Genomic DNA, 21,672 nt, shown 5'->3' on the forward strand with positions numbered 1-21,672 from the left:
AGAGAGATTCATTGATCTTCTGTGCCCCATACTGGGGATCGAGCCCGTAACTCAGGGATATGCCCTGACTAGGAATCAAACCATGACCTCCTGGTTCATAGGTTGATGCTCAACCACAGAGCCATGCCAGCTGGGCTGTTTTATAGTATTTTACAATAAACATAACTTGTAGCTTTAAAAAAATGGTTTTAGATAGTCAAAGTGTTATTTGGAACAGTGTTAATTCTTTTGTGGAAAATTTTTCTTATGGCTTCAAACTTAGAAATTAAAAAGATACTAGATAACAGACCAACATACATTATTTTGTTGGTATGTGTGTGTTTTTTAAAGAAATATACTTTCTGTCCAGCTGGTGTGGCTCAGTGGTTAAGCGTCAACCTATGAACCAGGAGGTCAGTTGGATTCCCGATCAGGATACATGACCAGGTTTGGGGCTCGGTCCCTGGTCGGGGGAAATCAATGAATCTCTCTCATCATTGATGTTTCTGTCTCTTTCCTTCTTCGTTCCTCTCTGAAGTCAATAAAAAAAAATATTTTAAAAAGATCTCTAAGATAAATTATTGCATATGAAAAGTAAGGCACAATAAAGTGTAATAAGATACCTCCTGTAAAAAAAGGGGAGTAAGAATATTTGCTTGGCTTTATAAAGAAACTCTGGAAAACTATACAAATTCTTAAAAATACTGGTTATGGAGATGGAGTTAGACATCACTATAATTTTCTGATTTTTGAATCATGCCTATATTAAAATGGCTTTTGAAAGCGAAGTACTGAGAACTTAGAAAGAAATAAACTGATCTTATTTTTTCAGATAAAATAGGAATGTAATACCTCATGTGTACAGTAATTATTTCATTCCTTAGACCAGGAATAGGCAACCCATAGCCCAATTCTCCTTTCCCTCGTTTTTTTGTAAATAAAGTTGTATTAGAACACAGCCATACCCATTTGTATATGTGTTATCTGTGACTACTCTTTCTAGCTATAATGACAGAGTTGAGTAGTTGCAACAGACATTTTATGGCCTGTACTATTAATTATCTGACTCTTTACAGAAACATTTTGCTAGCCTCCTGCCTTATACCTTGTTTTTAAATATTTAGTAGAACTCATTGTTCACAATAAAATTTTTATATGGACTTCTATTAAAATATGCAAGCTATACATATGAAGTGAGGTTAGGAGACAAGTTGGTTGAACCCTGCCTACTCACCTGCATCCCTCTCTTTTTTTACCCTCCATTCTCCAGCAGCTGTTTCTTGAGGGGAATTTGAGGAACCCCGGGGTTCTAAGGAGTACAGTTTGAAAATGACTGCCTTACAACAACTCTTTGAGGTAGTAAGTCTGATATTATTTTCTATTTTAGGTATTGAGAGACTCGGCTTATAGAAGTGAGTTAGTCAAGGCTTAATAAACAACCAGAACACAAAAACAAATCCAGGGTGTTTAATTGCAGAATAAATGGTCATGTTTGCCTTTATATTCTATTTTATATTGTCATAATCATGTATTAATTGTTCTTACAAGGTGTGTTAGTGGTGATTTGACTTTTTTGTCCCTCATCTGTCTTGTTTCATATAGGTTTCTGTAAAGCAAGCTTCCTCCCTTTACTGGAATTTGCCTATACTTCTGTGCTAAGTTTTGATTTCTGTAGCATGGCTGATGTAGCCATCTTGGCTCGGCATCTCTTCATGTCAGAAGTTTTAGAAATCTGTGAAAGTGTACATAAACTAATGGAAGAGAAGCAGCTAACGGTATATAAAAAGGGTGAAGTACAAACAGTTGCATCTACCCAGGACTTACCAGAACAAAACGGAGGTACAGCACCTCCTGTGGTTAACAATGAGGGAACCACCACAACTTTACCTACTGACCTTGGGGATTGTGAAATTGTACTGTTGGTGAATGGAGAAGTGCCAGAAACTGAGCAGCATGGAGAGCTCAGACAGCGGCCTGAGCCCCAGGTCCCCGCAGAGGCTGAAGCTGCTCTGTCACCTTCACCTGTAGGCTGTGCAACTGATTCTCACCCTGAAATGGAGTCTGTTGATTTAGTAACAAAAAACAACCAGACAGAACTAGAAACTTCAAACAGTAAAGAAGGTAGCACAGTTTCTAATATTTATCCTAAACTCTCCAAAGAGAATGTAATCAGTGGCTCTCCAGAAAACAGTGATATGGGAAATGATACATCAAATGAGGATATTTGTGATGAAGACATTCCAGAGCATAGACAGAACCTTGGCCAATCTTTAAAAGATCAGGAAAATCTAGTTGCAAAGACAGACCTCAGCCCTGATGATGATACTTATAGAAGCAGGCTTCGACAGCGTTCTATTAATGAAGGGGGATATATTCGACTACACAAAGGAATGGAGAAAAAGCTGCAGAAACGGAAAGCCACTCCCAAGTCAGCAGTTCAACAGGTATGATGAAGAGTTGGCATTTGTAGTTTTAGCTTTAATTTGAAAGCATTCTATGGGTAAACTTATGCCTATGGTGAAAATTATGGGGTGAAGGAGGATAAGTACAGGAAAACAGCTTAAACTTTTAAATAACAGTATAACAAGATATGTGAATTTGCAATATTTATGATTCATGACTTAAAAATGATTAATATTTACTTAGATTGTGTTTTCTATCCCTTACTTAGGTAGCCCAGAAATTAGTTCAAAGAGGAAAAAAGATGAAACAGCCAAAGAGGGATGCTAAAGAGAATACTGAAGAAGAAGCATCTCATAAATGTGGGGAATGTGGAATGGTTTTTCAGAGAAGATACACGCTTATAATGCACACACTGAAACATGAAAGATCTAGAGATTACAAATGCCCGGTAAGTATCTGGGAAACTAATTGAAGATGGTCTAACGTCATGAAAAGTGGAATCTAACTTATTGCTTCATTATTATTCTGCCATTTGTGTTCTATGTGTTTGTCCCCCTTATATTACTATAAGAGTCATTTTCTGATTTGTACTTGTATTTCCTTGACAAAAAATATATTTAGTGATGTACTCTACTTCCTCCTGATACCAGTGAGACAGTAAAATTATCATTTTAAAAATGTAAGTTCTTGCCCTAGCTGGTTTCGCTCAGTGGATAGAACATTGATCTGTGGACTGAAAGGTTCCGGGTTTGATTCCAGGTTGTGGGCTCGATCCCAATTGGGGGCATGCTGGATGCAGCCAATTAATGATTCTCTCTCATCACTGATGTTTCTATCTCTCCCTTTCCCTTCTTCTCTGAAATCAATAAAAATATATTTAAAGAAAAAAAAAGTTTTCCAGTAGGGCACACACAGTTGGAAGGAAAAAATAAATAAGCTCAAAGAGAATAGGAGAGGAGACCTTAGCAACTAAATTCTAGACCAGTGATGGCGAACCTTTCGAGCTCGGCGTGTCAGCATTTTGAAAAACCCTAACTTAACTCTGGTGCCGTGTCACATATAGAAATTTTTTGATATTTGCACCCATAGTAAAACAAAGATTTATATTTTTGATATTTAACAAAGAAAAATCAACCAAAAAAATGAGTTCGCGTGTCACCTCTGACACGCGTGTCATAGGTTCTCCATCACTGTTCTAGACTTTGATTCAACAGATTATTTAAAAGGGCTCATTGCCAGGCTTTCAGTGGGGAAAGCTAAGAAGCACTCAAAATTGTATTTTTGATGCGAGTGTGGAAGGACTCAAGTAACACACTTACCTATTGTATTGCAGAACTACCAAACAGCTTAGGAATTAGTATTACTAGCTACCTTAAAAGTAGAAGTGAGTCTGGTTGTTAGAAAGTCTTTTTGAGAGGCAATTAAGTCCCCACCACCACTCCCTCAGACAAAGATTCATCCTTTATGTTCAAGAAAAGATAAAATTATATTTGCTCTGGGGAACACTGTGTATAGAGAGGGTAAACGTACTATACCCAAAACAAGGAAAAGTAAAAGCTTGCATACTAAATATTAAGATTTTTAAAGTTGTCTTTCTCTAATCAGTTCTTAGCATGTTAACAGTCAGGTATTTAACTTGAAAGCAAAAAGACTTCAGAGATGAGAAATCCAAAGCCCATAAACAAAAGACCTAAAGATACTTCTAACTAAAGCCTGTGGGTGACAACCCACTCCCCCACTTACACAGAAATTCCAGTCGATCTTTTTAACATCTTATTCTGAAATGTGAATGGACACCAGGGATAATCAGACTCATGATAAACATTTCAAGAGGAAAACAACTTTGAGGAATCCAAGACTACGCAGAGAGAAGAAAACTTACACAAATTTAAAAAAAAACCCCGACTTCCAGTGAAGATGGTAGGTAAGTATGTTACTTGAGTCCTTCCACACCCACATCAAAAATAAAGAACAACCATCATTCAGAACCCCCTGAAATCTAGCTGAATAGAAGTCCTACAACTAGGGATTTAAAGAAGAAGCCACCTCAAGATTGAGAGGAGGGACAGAGATGCAGAACAGGCTGGTCTCACACCCACATGTGGGAGTTTTAAATCAGGAAGGATGGCCTGGCTGGTGTGGCTCGGTTGGGCATCATCCCTGCACCAAGAGGTTTCTGGTTTGAGTCTTCGGCAGGGTACATGCCTGGGTTGTGGGCTTGACCCCTGGTAGGGGGTGTGTAGGAGATGGCAGATCAATGTTGCTCTCCCATCAATGTTTCTCTCTTCTTCCTTCCTCTCTCTTTAAAAAATCAATAGCCCTAACCGGTTTGGCTCAGGGGATAGAGCGTCGGCCTGCGGACTGAAGGGTCCCAGGTTCGATTCCGGTCAAAGGCATGTACCTTGGTTGCAGGCACATCCCCAGTAGGGAGTGTGCAGGAGGCAGCTGATCAATGTTTCTCTCTCATCGATGTTTCTAACTCTCTATCCCTCTCCCTTCCTCTCTTTGAAAAATCAATAAAACATATTTTTTTTTAAAAAATCAATAAACTATTCTTTAAAAATGAATAAGTAAAATTGGGAGGGATATCTTGGCTGCAGAGGTCCCCCCTGAGGAGTAAGCGGTCCCAGCCTCAACCAGATACCCAACCCAGGATTCCAGTGCCAGAAAGAGAACTGGCTATAAAAACCAGGGCGGGGGGTGGGGTGGGGTGGGGGGCGGGGAGTGTGGCTGAGTGGAATGGAAGGCTGCCAGAATCCCAAGCAGTTCCTCTTAAAGGGTCTGAACTCAGACTCAGACTCACTTTCTCTGAGCTCCAGTGCTGGGGCAGCAGCTTGAAAGGAACCAGGGATATACAGGGAGGAACTTACTTTTCTTTTTTGGCACCAGGATGAGAGTTTTCTGTCAGACAAAAGTATTGGTAGAGTTCCCCACACCCATAGAGCTGACAGATAGGCATCATATCTGAGACTCCATCAACCTGGCTCACACTGTTTGCCCTGCCCTGGTGATTCCTTAAGGCTCCCTTCACCCAACCTTCAGGCCCATCCAAGCCATTTCCAGTGGCTTTTCCATACAACTGACCCCTCTTGCCTCCTGCTTCAGACTTTCCTGAAAACTCTCAAGCAGCCTCTACATAGTCCATGCCTCTTGCTAAGTGCCACAGGCCCATCACTAGCTGCAGCCTGCCTTGGTTCACAGTTTGGTCTCTCTTGGGCATCTCCAAGGCCAACACAAGTAGCAGCCACCTGCAGATCTCTCTGTAACTATGCCCCAAGCAGGGCATAGATGATGGTTGACGTAGCACCACAGCCAGTGCATTTGTTGGACAGCTTCAGACCATACCTGATTATAACCCTACCACCTCTGTGAGAGACACACTCAAAGGGGGCAATCAGTGAGCACCAAAGCCCCACTGAAGGAGGTCCTGCTCTGTAAGGTTGACTTGTGCACAGCAGCTAGTCCTCACAGCCGATTGTCCTGGGTGTCATTCCCTCCCAGTGATGCCAACAGCAATCAAAGCTCAATTATAATGGGACAGTGCACACAGCCCACAGAGGGGCATACTTAGAGCACCCAACTCGGGTGACTGGAGGATGCTTACTATATAAGGCCATTCTACTAAGTACAGGAGATATAGCAGCTCTACCTAATAAATAGAAACAAACATGGGGAAGCATCCAAAATAAGGAGACAAAGAAACAGGTTCCAAATGAAAATAGGAAAAATCTCCAAAAAAAGAATTAAATGAAATGGAGGCAAGAAAACTACCAGATGTAGAGTTTTTTGAAAATGGTTATAATGATGCTCAAGGTACTTAGTGAGAACTTGTAAGAACTTAGTGAGAACTTCAACAGCATGAAAAAGGACATAGAAACCATAAAAAGGAAACAGTCAGAAATGAAGGATACATAACTGGAATGAAGAATAATTTACAAGAAATCAATAGTAGGTTAGATCACAATGAGAATCAAATAAGTGATTTGGAACACACGGAAGCAAAAAACACCCAATCGGAACAGCAAAAAGAGAAAAGATTTCAGAAATATGAAGATAGTGTAAGGAACCTCTGGGACAACATCAGGCACATTGGCATTTGCATCATGGGGGTGCCAGAAGGAGAAAGAGAACAAGAAATTGAATATCTATTTGAAAAAATAATGATAGAAAACTTCCCTAACCTGGTGAAGGAAATAGACATACAAGTCCAGGAAGTACAGAGAGTCCCAAACAAGATGAACCCAAAGTGGCCCACACCAAGACACAAGTAAAATGCAAAAAAAGACTAAGAATCTTTTTTTTTAGAGCTAAATTGTTTTTAAATGTTTTTATTGAATATCTTAGAGAGAGAAAGGGAGGTGGAGAGAGAAACATCGATGAGAGGGAAACATTGATCAGTTGCTGCCTGCACGTCCCCTACTGGGGATCGAGCCTACACCTGGGTGTGTGATATGACCAGAAATGGAACTGTGGTTCCTGGGTCGATGCTCAACCGCTGAGCCACACCAGGTAGGCCAAAGAGAGAATCTTAAAAGCAGCAAGAGTTCAGCAGTTAGTTACCTACAAGGGAGCTTCCCCATATGCCTGTCAACAGATTTCTCAGCATAAACATTGCAGGCCAGAAGGGACTGGCAAGAAATAGTCAAAGTGAAGAAAAGCAAGGAATTAACAACCAGGATTACCCAGGAAAGCTATCATTTAGAATTGAGGACATATACAGAGCTTCTCAGACAAGAAAAAGCTAAAGGAGTTGATCACCACCAAACTACTATTATATGAAATGTTAAAGGGTCTTCTTTATTTTATTTTTAATATATTTTTTATTTATTTCAGAGAGGAAGGGAGAGATAGAAATATAAATGATGAGAGAGAATCATTGATCGGCTGCCTCCTGCACGCCCCACTAGGGATTGAGCCCACAACCCAGGCATGTGAACTCCTAGGTTGACACGCAACCACTGAGCCACGCCGGCCAGGCTAAAGGTTTTTTAAAAAGAAGAAGGGGGAAAAAGGTGAAGGGATTTAGAAGTACAAATTGGTAGTTACAGAAAATTCATGGAGGTGTAAATTATGTAAGAGATTAGCCAAAGAACATATATGCATAGCCCATGAACACTGACAACAATATGAAGGCCGGGGGTGGGGGGCGCTGGGTGGATGAAGGAAAATGGGGGACATGTGTAATAGTGCCAACAATAAAGAAAAAAATGTAAGAAAATGAAATCTTATCACCTCCCAAAAAACAAATTACAAAGTATGACATCAGAAATAAATGAAAAAGTTACATCAATGAAACAATAACCAGATACTATATTTTTTATTTGTTTATTTATTTATTTTTAATCTTCACCTGAGGATATTTTTCCATTGATTTTTATTTTTTTTAAATATATTTTATTGATTTTCTACAGAGAGGAAGAGAGAGAGATAGAGAGTTAGAAACATCAATGAGAGAGAAACATCGATCAGCTGCCTCCTGCACACCTCCTACTGGGGATGTGCCCGCAACCAAGGTACATGCCCTTGACCAGAATCGAACCTGGGACCTTTCAGTCCGCAGGCCAACGCTCTATCCACTGAGCTAAACTGGTTACGGCTCCATTGATTTTTAAAGAGAGTGGAAGAGAAAAAGACAGAAATATCGATGTGAGAGAAACACATCGATTGGTTGCCTCCTGCACATACCCCAACCAGGGCCCAGGCTGGGGAGGAGCCTGCAACCGAGGTACATGCCCTTGACTAGAATCAAACTTGGGACCCTTTGGTCTGCAGGCCGACACTCTATCCACTGAGCAAAACCAGCTTGGGCCACACACTATATTTTTAAAAGGGCACATTAAGAGAACGAGAGAGCTTATTAGGAATAAATATATAATAAATATAAAAATCTCAGAAAAGTTGGGAAATAGAATTTACTAAATCTCTCAGAAAATAATGCAAAAAGATGAGTTAGAAAATGGAAGTGAGAAACATTTAGGGGATCGGTCTAAGATATATAGTATCCACATAATTTCAAAAAAAGAACATGAAGAAAAGGAAATCATTGGTGCAATAAAGAAAAATTTCAGAGCTTAAGTATAGAAGTTTTCTTGTTAAAGGATAGGTTGAATGCCCAGAGTCATAGATGAAAATAAACCTATATCAATATTCTATATAATAAAACCTTAATATGCAAATTGACCAAACTACGGAATGATTGGCAGAACAACCAGTTGCTGTGATGTGCACTGACCACCAGGGGGCAGACGCTCAACACAGGAGCTGCCCTGTACTGAGAGGGAGGCGACTGGCGGTGGCGATTGGGGGGCAGACCTGGACAGCGGGCAGCACCAGGCAGCCAGCCAAGGCAGGTGCCAGCGTGGCCCTCCAATCACCCCACCCACCGGTCATCCCACAGATGGCCCTCGATTGCGAGAGAGATGTCCAACTGCTGGTTTAGGCCTGACATCCCCCGAGGGGTCATGGATTACAAGAGGACACAGGCCGGGCTGAGGGACTCCCTCCACCCCAGTGCACAAATTTACACGAATTTCATGTACCAGTCCTCTAGTATATTATAAAATTTCATAATTGCCCACTTGGTGTGACTCAGTGGTTGAGCATCAACCTATGAGCTAGGACAGTAGTCGGCAAACTGCAGCTCGGCAAACCACGGCTCGCGAGCCACATGTGGCTCTTTGGCCCCTTGAGTGTGGCTCTTCCACAAAATACCGACTTCTGCACATGGGCCACGAAGTTTCAGTCGCACTGTACGTGCACGTCTGCACGTGGTATTTTGTGCAGCCAAAGTGGGGAGACAAAGAAACATGTCCCAAATGAAAGAACAGGAGAACTCTCCAGGAAGAGCTAAATGAAATGGACGCAAGCAATTTATCATATATAAGGATGTAGAGAATAGAGAAATTATTTCTAACTTGGAATCTATAGCCAGTCAAACCGTCAGTTATTTCTGATGGTAGAATAGGACATTTCCAGACATTTTACCTCCCAAACTCCCTTTCTCAGGAAGCTGTTGACAGAGGTGTTTCACTAAAATGAGCAAGACATGGGAAACGAGGTCCAGTTCTAGAGTCCAAGTGCAGGAAACGGGGCATAGTGCTTTGATAGATAGAGATCGCCGATAAGATGATGTGTTTGTTCATCCTCACCGGAGGATATTTTTTCCATTGGTTTTGTTTGTTTGTTTGTTTGTTTTGAGGGGGGGGGAGCGACAGAAAGAGAGAAACATAAATTGGTTGCCTGCTGCATGCACCCCCACCGGGAAAAGGTATCAGCCTACAACCGAAGTACGAAGTACGTGCCCTTAACCAGAATCGAATATTCAACCCTTTAGTCCGCGGACCAATGCTCTAACCCTTGAGCCAAACCAGCTAGGGCTAAATATTTTGTTTGGTTTTTTGTTAATTCAAGATGATGTGTTTTAAATCTCCTCTCAGTAGACATTTGGGGAAAGGGTTTAATGATGAATTAGCAGTAAATACAGAGCAGTAAGCAAAACAGAAAACAAAAAGGAAAGAGAATCATAGTGTACTATATGGTCCAGGTGTAATAACATTTACACCATCCAAATAATGTAAACACTGAATTAGATCTAATAAAAATTATAATATTGAGAGAGTAGGATAATGTGAAGGATTTGCATATGTGTAGAGAGGGGGGTTAAGGGAGAGTGTCATCGTCTGTTATTCCTGTTACTTGGAGTTATAAAGATAAGCATCATGAGAGAGTAAGCAAACAAAAAACAAGTGAAAGAGGTAGTGGATCAAGAGACGAGTTTTATTTATTTTTTTAACAATAAGTTTTGTAACCCTGGCCAGTTTGGCTCAGTGGATGGAACATCAGCCTGCAGGCCGAGGGGCCCTGGATTCAGTTCCGGTCAGAGGCACATGCCCGGGTTGTGGGCTCAGTTCCCAGTGTGGGGCGTGCAGGAGGCAGCCAATCAATGATTCTCTCTCATCATTGATATTTCTATCTCTCTCCCCCTCTCTCTTTCTCTCTGAAATCAATAAAAATATATTTTTAAAAAACAATGCTTAAAAAAATAAGTTTTGTAAATGATGAGAATATGTAACTTTGATTTCATGAATCCCCAGTAACTACTGGATAATATCCAACGACCATCACAGTTTTATTTTTCTATTTTTTCAAACCCCTATTTTTGCTCTACCTAACAACTATTAATACTCCTATAATGATAGCATTCTTCAGTCTTTGTCTCTGTCCTACAATTTCTTCAAAACAGACCTATCCGCCTCAGTGAGGCCTTTATTGTTCAGATTACTCCTTCTTAAATATTTTACCTTTATTTACATATAAATCCTGTTTCTGTGGCTGGATTATAAACCTCTCCAGAGTAGAGGCTGGGCCTTACCCTTTGCATCTTTATAATCTGGTACCTAGCATATTGTCTTTTACATAGTCTATGTGTTTATTGATTTATGTAATTGTAACATAGAAATGGGAAGTTGACATATGAGTCAAGTTTCACTTAACATTTGTAATGAAATTACATTTAGACAGAATTTTGTTTACTTTTTCTTTTAGCTGTGTAAAAAACAGTTTCAGTACAGTGCCTCCTTGAGAGCACACCTTATTCGACATACCAGAAAAGTTGCACCCTCTTCATCATCTTCCAATTTCACATCTAATGAGGCATCAGGAACATCGTCTGAGAAGGGCAGAACCAAACGAGAATTTATATGTTCCATATGTGGAAGGACATTACCTAAATTATATTCTCTTCGAATACATATGTTAAAGCACACTGGTGTAAAGCCACATGCATGCCAGGTAAAGCCATAACATTTATTTTGTTACGTAAAGAAGATTGGAATTTAAGTGGTGATAAGACTGGTTGATTCTGGAGTCACCCTTACTCTTAAAAAATGTCACAAGGAATTCTATGACTTTTTTAGTTTGTTGTCTAGGTAAAGGGTGATTCCTAATTGTGTTCTTTAATTTGTTGTTTAACTTATTGTAATTTGAAATGAATCTATTTAGGATGTTCATGGAATTCCTTAAGACTCAGGGGATGTATTGGGTGAGAATCATCATCCCAGTCATCCCTTAACCTTCAGCAGGACTAATCTGGACTCAAAAGGAACCCAGGGTTTAGACAAATCTTAGCAAAATCCTGTGTGCGCTGTGTATCCGCTAGTGTTGAGGAGGACTGAGGGTACAAATGTCAAAATATGACTCCTAAGTAAATAATTCTGTGATTAGCCAACTTTAGACTATTCTCTCTCTCTCTCTCTCGTTTTTTGTTTTGTTTTAGCTTTTTGTTATATGAGAATACAATACAAGAGAATAAAAGAGGTCCTATGTACCCTTCATCCAGATTCAATAGTTATCAACATAGGGTCAATTGTCAAACTAAGTATTAATTTGGCCTCTGGTCTTCTAGTATAGCACTATCAAATGTGTGGTCTATGGAAGATAACTACAGAAATGAGAATAAGCTTTTAAAAACTGTTATGGCAATTTGACATTGTTGTGACATTTTTATTGTATTTAACAAAATCTCTTCCCCAGTGGATTGCGGTGGCCTGGGAGAGGGGAGGAGAGACTAGTTCATCACAGAGTTTGAGAAGCACTGTTCTAGTTGGTGTAGCAGGAAATTCGTATATATATATTTTATTGAGCTCCCATATCTCTTTTAATATAGCTTAGATACTGCTTAATCTCTCAAGGACAGCATAAGGTTTTTTTTGTACTGCTTTGAACTCTGCCAGTGATCACATGGGTATAAGAAAAATAGCAACATTTCGGAATCAGAAGATCAACCAGCTAATATCTTTGGCGTTTGTTTCAACTTTCACTTTGTTATTTTGTTTAAAATTTAAATTTTTAATTTAAAGTGGCATACAGGTTTCTCTGTCTTCATTCTTCAGAAACAGCTTCTATCTGCGTTTCTGTTTTACTGTTTTAAATACCTGTGCTGTCTTAGGTCTGTGGAAAGACTTTCATCTACAAGCATGGTCTAAAATTACACCAGAGTCTCCATCAATCACAAAAGCAGTTCCAGTGTGAACTATGTGTTAAGTCATTTGTTACCAAACGGAGTCTTCAAGAACATATGAGTATTCACACAGGTAATGAGGAATTTATATTGACATAATTCCTGAGTGGGACAAAAGTAGGTTTATAATTGTGAGCATGGGGAAGAGTTTATTCTTGTATTATTATTTATTAATTACTATATTATTTTCCATAGGAACAACTGTAAACCTACTTTAAACCTACTCTGTGCATATTATATACTACTAGTTTACTGTTATATTGATTATGCTGTGATTATTTCAGAAATTATATTGATATACTGATGGCTATATGTGTGCAATCTTTCATTAATGAGAGTATAGCTAAAAGATCTTCTTAAATCTAGTTTTAGAGCTATCTTATTTGTGTAAAAATATTCATTGTTTCCCTCAGTATAGAAAAATAATTACTGAATATTAAATCATGTGTAATTTATTTACTTTTTAAATATATTTTTATTGATTTCAGAGAGGAAGGGAGAAAGAGAGAGAGATAGAGACATCAGTGATGAGAGAGAATCATTGATCTCTCTGCACACCCCACTTTGGGGATTGAGCCAGCAACCTGGGCATGTGCCCTGACCAGGAATCGAACCATGACCTCCTGGTTCATAGGTTGATGCTCAACCACTGAGCTACACCAGCCGGGCAAATCATGTGTAATTTAGATGGAGGCACCTAAAGAAATGGACATGCTTTTAAAAAGTTACGCAGTAGGCAGATGTAACTGTCAACATGCTATGTGTCTTATAATTTCATTAGAATTTTTATTTTACAAATGCTTATTTTCAAATGCTCAAAGCAGTTATGTGGAAATGGCTGATGAAGGGTAGATATCTCCTCTAGAACTTGTGTTCAACTCTTACTATTACATTCCAGATGACTATGAAGTGTAGCACATTCTTGGGCTAGCAGTAGCTTTGCTAGCACTGTAGTTGAGAGGAAATAGGGATTTTTATGTGGTTTGTTGTTATTCTTAGAAGGTGGCTGCCAAATGTTTTATCTTCCGTGTCCCTTAGATAAAATAACCTCTGAAATATGAAATAAGATATTCTATTGGAAGAGCACATGATTGTTGGATTTGTGACATGGTTTTATTTTTATAGGAGAGTCCAAGTACCATTGCTCAGTTTGTGGAAAGTCTTTTCACAGGGGCTCTGGACTCAGCAAGCACCAAAAGAAGCACCAGCCAAAGCCTGAGGTTCGAGGCTATCACTGTACTCAGTAAGTGTGTAATGGGTGAACCATTCAATTAATTTCCTTATGTTCGTGCTAGGTTTGTTTGAAAGTTGTTTTCAGAAAAAAATATTTGAGGTGGCTGTAGTTGATAACCACCTGCATTGTATAGTTGAAATTTGCTAAGAGAGTAGAACTTACACACACACACGTGTATCCAAGGGGTTAGATATGCTAATTAACTAGATGGAGGGAATCCTTTCACAATGTAGTATACATATATCAAATTATCATCATGTATACTTTAAATATCTTTAAATTTTTTTTGTCAATTATACCTCAATAAAGCTGGAGAAAAAAGAAAATATTTCAAAATAATATTAAACTGTTATATGTTTCTTCTTGATTTTAATTCCTTTTTTGCCTAGATATTTCTACTTATTATTTTTAAAAGTTTTATTTAGATATAAATCACATACCATGCAAATCCCCATTTAAGATGATTTAGGCTGCCCACCTGGCCCGACTATGCTTATGGGGGTCACTGCTGCCACAGCCCTGGAGCCAGAGGTCCAGGGGGCCTGCCCCCCAGTCAGGGCCCCTCCTGCCCATCCCGTGTCCAAGCTGGACCATAGGCACCTGGGTACTCCAGAAGGCACATGAGACAGCCTTCCTCTCCTGGTTTCTAAATGGCCTCCTGGCATCGAGCATCGGGGTCATCTCCTTCATGCAGAGTGGCATGGGTTGCAAAGCTGCCTCTGGCTTCTTCCTGCTGGGCTGTCTGTGGGTGGGGGTGTAACCACAGGCGTGGGCACCGATCTGGCCCCTCCTGCACACCCCTTACTAGGGATCAAGCCCACAACCCGGGCGTGTGCCCTGACCAGGAATTGAACTGTGATATCCTGGTTTATGGGTTGATGCTCAACCACTGAACCACACCAGCTGGCCAGCATTCCACTTCCTAATGACAGAATGCCTTCAGCACTCAGCCAGGCAGTTCACAACTGTGTCTTGGCTTGCTGTTCCTGTTTGTGCAGAGTCAGCCAGAGGTGAGAGCTTAGGGCAGCCGTGGGCAAATTACGGCCCGCGGGCCAGATCCGGCCTGTTTGAAATGAATAAAACTGAAAAAAAAAAAGACCATACCCTTTTATGTAATGATGTTTACTTTGAATTTATATTAGTTCACACAAACACTCCATCCATGCTTTTGTTCCGGCCCTCCGGTCCAGTTTAAGAACCCATTGTGGCCTTCGAGTCAAAAAGTTTGCCCACCCCTGGCTTAGGGCCTTTTCAGGTCTTTCCTGAGTGTGTGCACAGCCCTGAGAAAGTGTGTGGACTTCTAGATTCCCAGGAATACATGAGAGTTTTTCAAAGCCCCTATTCCCCAAAGCATTTTTCCTCCAGTTGACAGGCTGAGTCAGTTGCTCCATCCTTACAGTTAATGTGAGGGCTACTCCCAACACATGGAGAGAGAATGGGAGATGGTAAAGGAGGAGATCAGATGGGACTGAGGAGGAGACAAAAAGTATATGTACTCTCTAGTAACCTTTGGGAGGTCTACATGATTCTTTCTAAAAAGTTTCTAGGTAGGGCCAAAAGAACTTAACATCCTGCAGCCTTATTACAGGGTTAGAGTACTAGTGAACTCTTTTGTCTTAAATTGGGATCATTTTGTGGAGTTCTAGAAACCCAAGAATATACTAAATTCTTGGAAGCTTGTTTTAACAGAATAATATGATGATCCAATTGGGTGGTTGAATTTTATTATTGCAGATGTGAAAAAAGTTTCTTTGAAGCTAGAGATCTTCGTCAGCACATGAACAAACATCTTGGTGTGAAGCCATTCCAGTGCCAATATTGTGATAAGTGCTATAGTTGGAAGAAAGATTGGTATTCCCATGTGAAGTCTCATTCTGTCACTGAACCTTACAGGTGAGTAAATCTGAGGAGGATCCGAAATATATATAGTTTTTTTTTTTTCACACACCTATACTTGGATTAATTCTTATGGATGCTGATGCTTTTAATTTTTCCCCCCATTTTAGATGTAATATATGTGGCAAAGAATTTTATGAAAAAGCATTGTTCAGAAGGCATGTAAAGAAAGCTACCCATGGGAAAAAAGGAAGAGCAAAGCAAAACCTAGAACGGGTGTGTGAAAGATGTGGAAGAAAATTCACTCAACTGAGAGAGTATAGGAGACACATGAACAATCATGAAGGTAACTATATAGCTATATAATATAGGTAAATATATAGAGAATAAAAGACAATCCAATACTGATCCTCCTTTTATCAACCCTCTTGTTTATTACCTCACCTTCCTTGATAAGAGATGTATTCCATATCATAGAAGTTTTTTTCAACTGATAGAGGTGATTCTGAACCTGAGTATCTAACATAGCTTAATATTCTCTATCAACATTTTCATGGACTACTTGGAGCCTGTTTTATTTTCTTTATTTATTTATTTTATTTTATTTTTTAAAAAATATATATTTTATTGATTTTTTACAGAGAGGAAGGGAGAGGGATAGAGAGTTAGAAACATCGATGAGAGAGAAACATCGATCAGCTGCCTCCTGCACACTCCCCACTGGGTATGTGCCCGCAACCAAGGTACTTGCCCTTGACCGGAATCGAACCTGGGACCCTTCAGTCCGCAGGCCGACGCTCTATCCACTGAGCCAAACCGGTTAGGGCTCTTTTCTTTTTTTAAATATAGAAGCATCAATGGTGAGAGAAAATCATTGATTGGCTGCCTCCTGCACCCACAACCCGGGCATGTCCCCTCCTGGTTCATAGGTCGATGCTCAACCACTGAGCCATGCCTCTGTTTTCTTATTCTAGGATTATAGGATTGCTGTGAAGGTCAAGTGAGACCTTGCACAGAAACTCAGAATTGCCTCTCAGTAACTTCTATTCATGTGCACTTCTTATATTATTCTACAGAATCTCGTTTATTCTAAGGTAAACCATTAGGTCCTAAATTAAAAATTGCCACCCTAACCGGTTTGGCTAAGTGGATAGAGCATCAGCCTGCAGACTCAAGGGTCCCAGGTTCGATTCCGGTCAAGGGCATGTACCTTGGTTGCGGGCACATCCCCAGTAGGGAGTGTGCAGGAGGCAGCTGATCGATGTTTCTCTCATTGATGTTTCTAGCTCTCTATCCCTCTCCCTTCCTCTCTGTAAAATATCAATAAAATATATTTTTTTAAAAATTGCCATAGTTAAGATAGAAAGACTTATGGACTACTGTATTTTAATAAAAGCATTATTTATCAGGCAACTTTAATATATTTTGGTACTTGCACACCTCACCACACACACACATCTCTTCTCTCTTTTTTTAATAGGAGTTAAGCCATTTGAGTGCTTAACATGTGGAGTAGCTTGGGCTGATGCCCGATCTCTAAAACGCCATGTCAGAACACATACTGGTGAACGGCCCTATGTTTGCCCTGTGTGCAGCGAAGCCTACATAGATGCTCGGACACTTCGAAAACATATGACTAAATTCCACAGAGATTATGTGCCTTGCAAAATTATGCTGGAAAAAGATACCCTTCAGTTTCATAACCAAGGAACTCAAGTGGAGCATGCTGTTAGCATCGTAACAGCAGACATTCATGAACAGGAAAGCAGCGATCCTCAAGAACTTGAGACTGTGGTAGTGACAGGAGAAACTATGGAAGCTCTTGAAGCCGTTGCAGCTACTGAAGAGTATCCATCTGTATCTACACTCTCTGACCAAAGTATTATGCAGGTGGTTAATTATGTGTTGGCACAACAGCAAGGACAGAAGTTATCTGAAGTTGCAGAAGCTATTCAAACTGTTGAAGTAGAGGTGGCACATATTTCAGAAGCAGAAGGAATATAGTAATGGAAATTTTAAAAAGTGACATCTCATGTATACTGAACTCAGAACATTTGTTTACAATACTATGTGACTCTCTACCTAGACTTTGTATGTGAAGATTCTGGGCTGTTTGATGATGTTTTAACATTTCTGATTGGTTTGTCCAGCTAAAGTCCATTTACTGTAAAGAAACTGAAAATATCTGTTTCATGGCAGTGGTTTATCACGGTATACTTTTTATGAATTAATGTGTGTAAAGGATTATAGTTAATGAAAAACTGTACAGTTTCATTTGCATTTTGACATTATTATATACTTTGAGTTTAAAAGGCTGCACCAGTAAGCTTTTCTTCTCTTTTGTTCTCAAAATATAGAAGACTTGTGATTTCATTTGCCTTTTTATAGATTTAAAATTCTAATATAAAGCATTTTAGTCAGATGAATAGGTATATTACATTTTTTAAATGCTTCAAATCTGTGATTCTTGATTTACTATTTATTTTAAGCCCTTATAAGTCAGGGATTCTTTATTTTATTTAAAGCACTTAATGAGTTACATATTGTAATCAAGTTTGCACAGTATACTTATCTATATGGGGCACCTTTAAATGAATAGCTAATTTTAAATATGCCATTAAAATGCATGAAATGCCTATTAAAGCCTTACTATACTCTCTCTTCAAGGCAAGTAAAAGACCATAAAACAAAGAATACTGTTATTAAGCTCTGTTGATAAAAACATTTCTCCTGGATAACAATACATGGGCGGGGGTGGGGTGTGGAAAAAAACTAATTCTTTTGCTGAAAAATGAACAAGTTAAAACTAGGTTTGGTTTGTTTGCAGCTTTTGTATCATGTTCTCTTTTGTTTGTTGTTTTCTCTCTTCCCCTCCCCTTTTGTTTTTGTTTTTTTTTGTATCATGTTTAATTGTTCAATTTTGTTGAAAAACTGCAATTTAGAAATAGGATTACAATGTGGGCATCTATGGTGGTCCTGTTGATATCATATAAATTAATTGTACAGTAACTTCAGAATATTGAAAAGTCTTCAATTCCGTTCTCATTATAGTATACTACTTAAAGTAATTATGGTCCACCAAATTTTTGAAAGTATATTATTATAAAAAGTTACCTGAGATTTAAATTAATTTGTGTTTTTGATTTTTAAATTCCCACCTTAAGCTATCTTATTTTTTTATTTTCTGATTTTCAAAATAACCATTTCTCTCCTCTGGGAAACTACCACTCAAGCTATAATTGTTAAAATCAAACATTTAAGTATTAAAAGCTAATATAAGGTATAAAATTAAGATTATAAGCAAATCATATGTAAATCATTCCTAAAGCACAGGAAAATAATGTGCCTTGATGTACATATATTAAGATACTTATCCAGTTCACTTTAAAAATGGCTTCATAGATAAAGAATTAATGTGATGCCATGCATGCATTATACTTGCATATGTAATATTTGTATTCGCAAATTTCCCATTATTTTAATAGTTGTGTGGCTGACTTTCAGTTTTAAGTGAATTGACACACAATCTATAACTCTTATTATGGCTGTTTGTTTATTGTATCTTTTGGTTAGTGAAAATGTATTTCAACCTGACTAAAATTTGAAATTGTGTCTTTTATGTTTCATTCCCACCATTGTTATTAGATTTAGTTAATTGTATATGGCCATTGATGTATGTCATAAACATGTAAATAAAAGATGTTGAATCTTGTTTAAAAGCATAAGCTTTGGAGTTGAGCTGGTCACTATTTTCAATTCATAAATCAGTTGCTGTTATTTTATCTGTTACCAAGTTAATCTATTTTTTAAAGGGAAGAGGAATTGAACACATTAAAAAAGAACCATTTGGGGAACACATAATACTAAAACTTCTTGCTCTTAAACATAATCTAATCACAAAATTTAGTGTGATTGTCAACTTTGGATAATTCAAATGTGTAGAATTACATAAATTGCATGTAGAAACCAGTGTTAAATTTCCAAAAATACAGTTTATATTATCATTTAGGGAACTTCTATATTTATAAGGATTTCTTTTTAGAAATGCTTTGTTGTCAGATGACTTTCCCCAAACTGTGTGGGTATCCCCTGGTTAAATTTGCTTGTTACTGTCCTAGCTGGTTTGGATCAGTGGATAGAGCGTTGGCCTGTGGACTGAAGGGTCCCGGGTTTGATTCTGGTCAAGGGCACATGCCTGGGTTGTGGGCTCGATCCCCAGCAGGGGGCATCGTTCAGGAGGCAGCCATTGTTTCTCATCGATGTTTCTATCCCTTCCTCTCTCAAATCAATAAAAATACATTTTTAAAAATAATTGGTTACTACTGCTGCTACTAAGCAGTTTGTATCATTGCTGTCACTGATGTGTATGTATTGTCAATAGAAATGAATTAACTGTGTTAGCCAGTTTGGCTCAATGTAGAGCATCGGCCTGTGGACCAAAAGGTTCCAGGTTCAATTTCAGTCAAGGGCACATACCGCAGTTGCAGGCTTCCCCTTGGTCAGGGCACATGTAGGAGTCAACCAATCAATGTGTCTCTCTCACATCTGTTTCTCTCTGTCTTTCCCTCTCTCTTCCACTCTTTAGAAATCAATGGAAAAATATTCCTAGGTGAGAATTAATTTTTTTAAAAAAAAGCATTCTAAATGGTGAAATATTTAAATTTTTTCTATGACTGAAAATAAGACCCATCAACAACTTTGCAAAATTCCCTTATTAATTTAAATAGTTTGGATTGTCTACATACCTAATTATGTCATCTGCAAATAATGAAGTTGTATTTCTCCTATTTCAATTCTAGCTTGCCTTATTGCTCTGTATTGGTTGTCTAGTACAATGTTAAAAAGATGTAATAGTGGCCTCCTTGTCTTTTTTCCAATCACAGAGTGAAAATCAGCTGCACATGGTGGGGTAGATAGCTTCAGGGTGGGGGGCTTATTGCCAAAAAACCAACCATGTGAATAAGAGGTTTGAACTTAGGCAACCACTGCCCCCAGCCTCCAGGAGAGGGGAGGGAGGCTGGAGATCGAGTTCAATCAGTGTGATCACTAATGCATTAATCCAATCAGTCATGCTCGTGAAAGGAAACCTCAACAAAAACTTAAGAGGCTCAGAGAGTTTCCTGGTTGGTGAACCAGTGGGTGGCTCACCCTGAAGGGACAGAAGCTTCTGCTCTGAGATAAGGCCTGGGTAAGGGCGGTTGAGAGGGAACTCCCTTCTGCCCTCCAACCCCCACTTGTCCAACAGAGGTTCTGATTTGGGCAAAGTGAGCCGAGAAGACTGAGGCCTTGACTACCCTTGTGTCTGTCCAAGAGGAGGTGGTTCCAAGCTGAGAGGACCTCAGGCTGCTGCCATCCCTTTCACCAAATGTTCCGTTTGCAGAGTAGCGTGTCACTCAGAAACTTGCCAATGTCCCCACCTCCAGATTCAGAACCCTGGCTCAGAGACTGCCAGGAGAGAGGAGCAGACTGTAAAACAGAGAGCTCCTAATCTCTTCCCAAAGACTGACTATTTGCAATGGAGTCTGAAGACATGGCAGCCTAAGGGGCACTCTCAAGCTCAGTGGAGGTTAAGGTGAAAGGCAATTGGGAGGAGATTCAAGATACATGATAAGCTGAAGGCCTGCTAGTGTGTAGGACAGAACTAGGAAATGAAACAGATGGGAGGAGCACTCCTGGAATCAGAACACATATTGATCTCAGAAATTATTTAAAAAAAAATTTTTTTGTTGATTTCAGAGAGGAAGAGAGAAACATCAATGATGAGCGAGAACCATTGATTGCCTCGAATGCCCCCTGCTGGGGATTGAGCCCACAACCCGGGAATGTGCCCTGACTGGAATCAAACCATAACCTCTTGGTTCATAGCTCGATGCTCAACCACTGAGCCATGCCAGCTGGGCAGACATTATTTTTTCAAAGGAACCACAATGTGATTATATTGACTAGTTTGTAACTTATTGTCCTAATAATCTAATCCCAGGGTGTTCAAAATAATTTAGCAATTAGCCAGCAATTGGTGTTTAGTAGCTGGGTGCGATCATGGAAAGAGAGGAAGAAAGCTCTACCAAAATCATTGTCGCCGTAACCGGTTTGGCTCAGTGGATAGAGCGTCGGCCTGCAGACTGAAGGGTCTCAGGTTCGATTCCAGTCAAGGGCATGTACCTTGGTTGTGGGCACATCCCCAGTAGGAGGTGTGCAGGAG

At 39.4% G+C, this 21,672-nt stretch overlaps 1 protein-coding gene across 4 annotated transcripts in view; it reads left to right on the forward strand.

Annotated features, from left to right (window-relative positions):
- ZBTB11 (zinc finger and BTB domain containing 11) overlaps window positions 1–19,259 on the forward strand; it is a 31,478-nt gene extending 12,219 nt beyond the window's left edge. For 3 of the 4 annotated variants that reach the window (XM_006098360.3, XM_023762102.1, XM_023762101.1), the window contains exons 4-11: window positions 1,582–2,423; window positions 2,651–2,830; window positions 10,927–11,172; window positions 12,329–12,473; window positions 13,526–13,643; window positions 15,369–15,527; window positions 15,641–15,816; window positions 16,951–19,259. In XM_006098360.3, the coding sequence (XP_006098422.2) occupies window positions 1,582–2,423; window positions 2,651–2,830; window positions 10,927–11,172; window positions 12,329–12,473; window positions 13,526–13,643; window positions 15,369–15,527; window positions 15,641–15,816; window positions 16,951–17,474 (2,390 nt within the window). In that variant the 3' untranslated portion in view covers window positions 17,475–19,259. The remainder of the gene's footprint in view (window positions 1–1,581; window positions 2,424–2,650; window positions 2,831–10,926; window positions 11,173–12,328; window positions 12,474–13,525; window positions 13,644–15,368; window positions 15,528–15,640; window positions 15,817–16,950) is intronic. The other variant, XM_023762100.1, reaches the window with a different exon arrangement.
- The last annotated feature ends 2,413 nt before the right edge of the window (window positions 19,260–21,672 follow it).

Source organism: Myotis lucifugus, unplaced genomic scaffold (genome assembly GCF_000147115.1).
Source record: "Myotis lucifugus unplaced genomic scaffold, Myoluc2.0 scaffold_231, whole genome shotgun sequence".
Taxonomy (NCBI): domain Eukaryota; kingdom Metazoa; phylum Chordata; class Mammalia; order Chiroptera; family Vespertilionidae; genus Myotis; species Myotis lucifugus.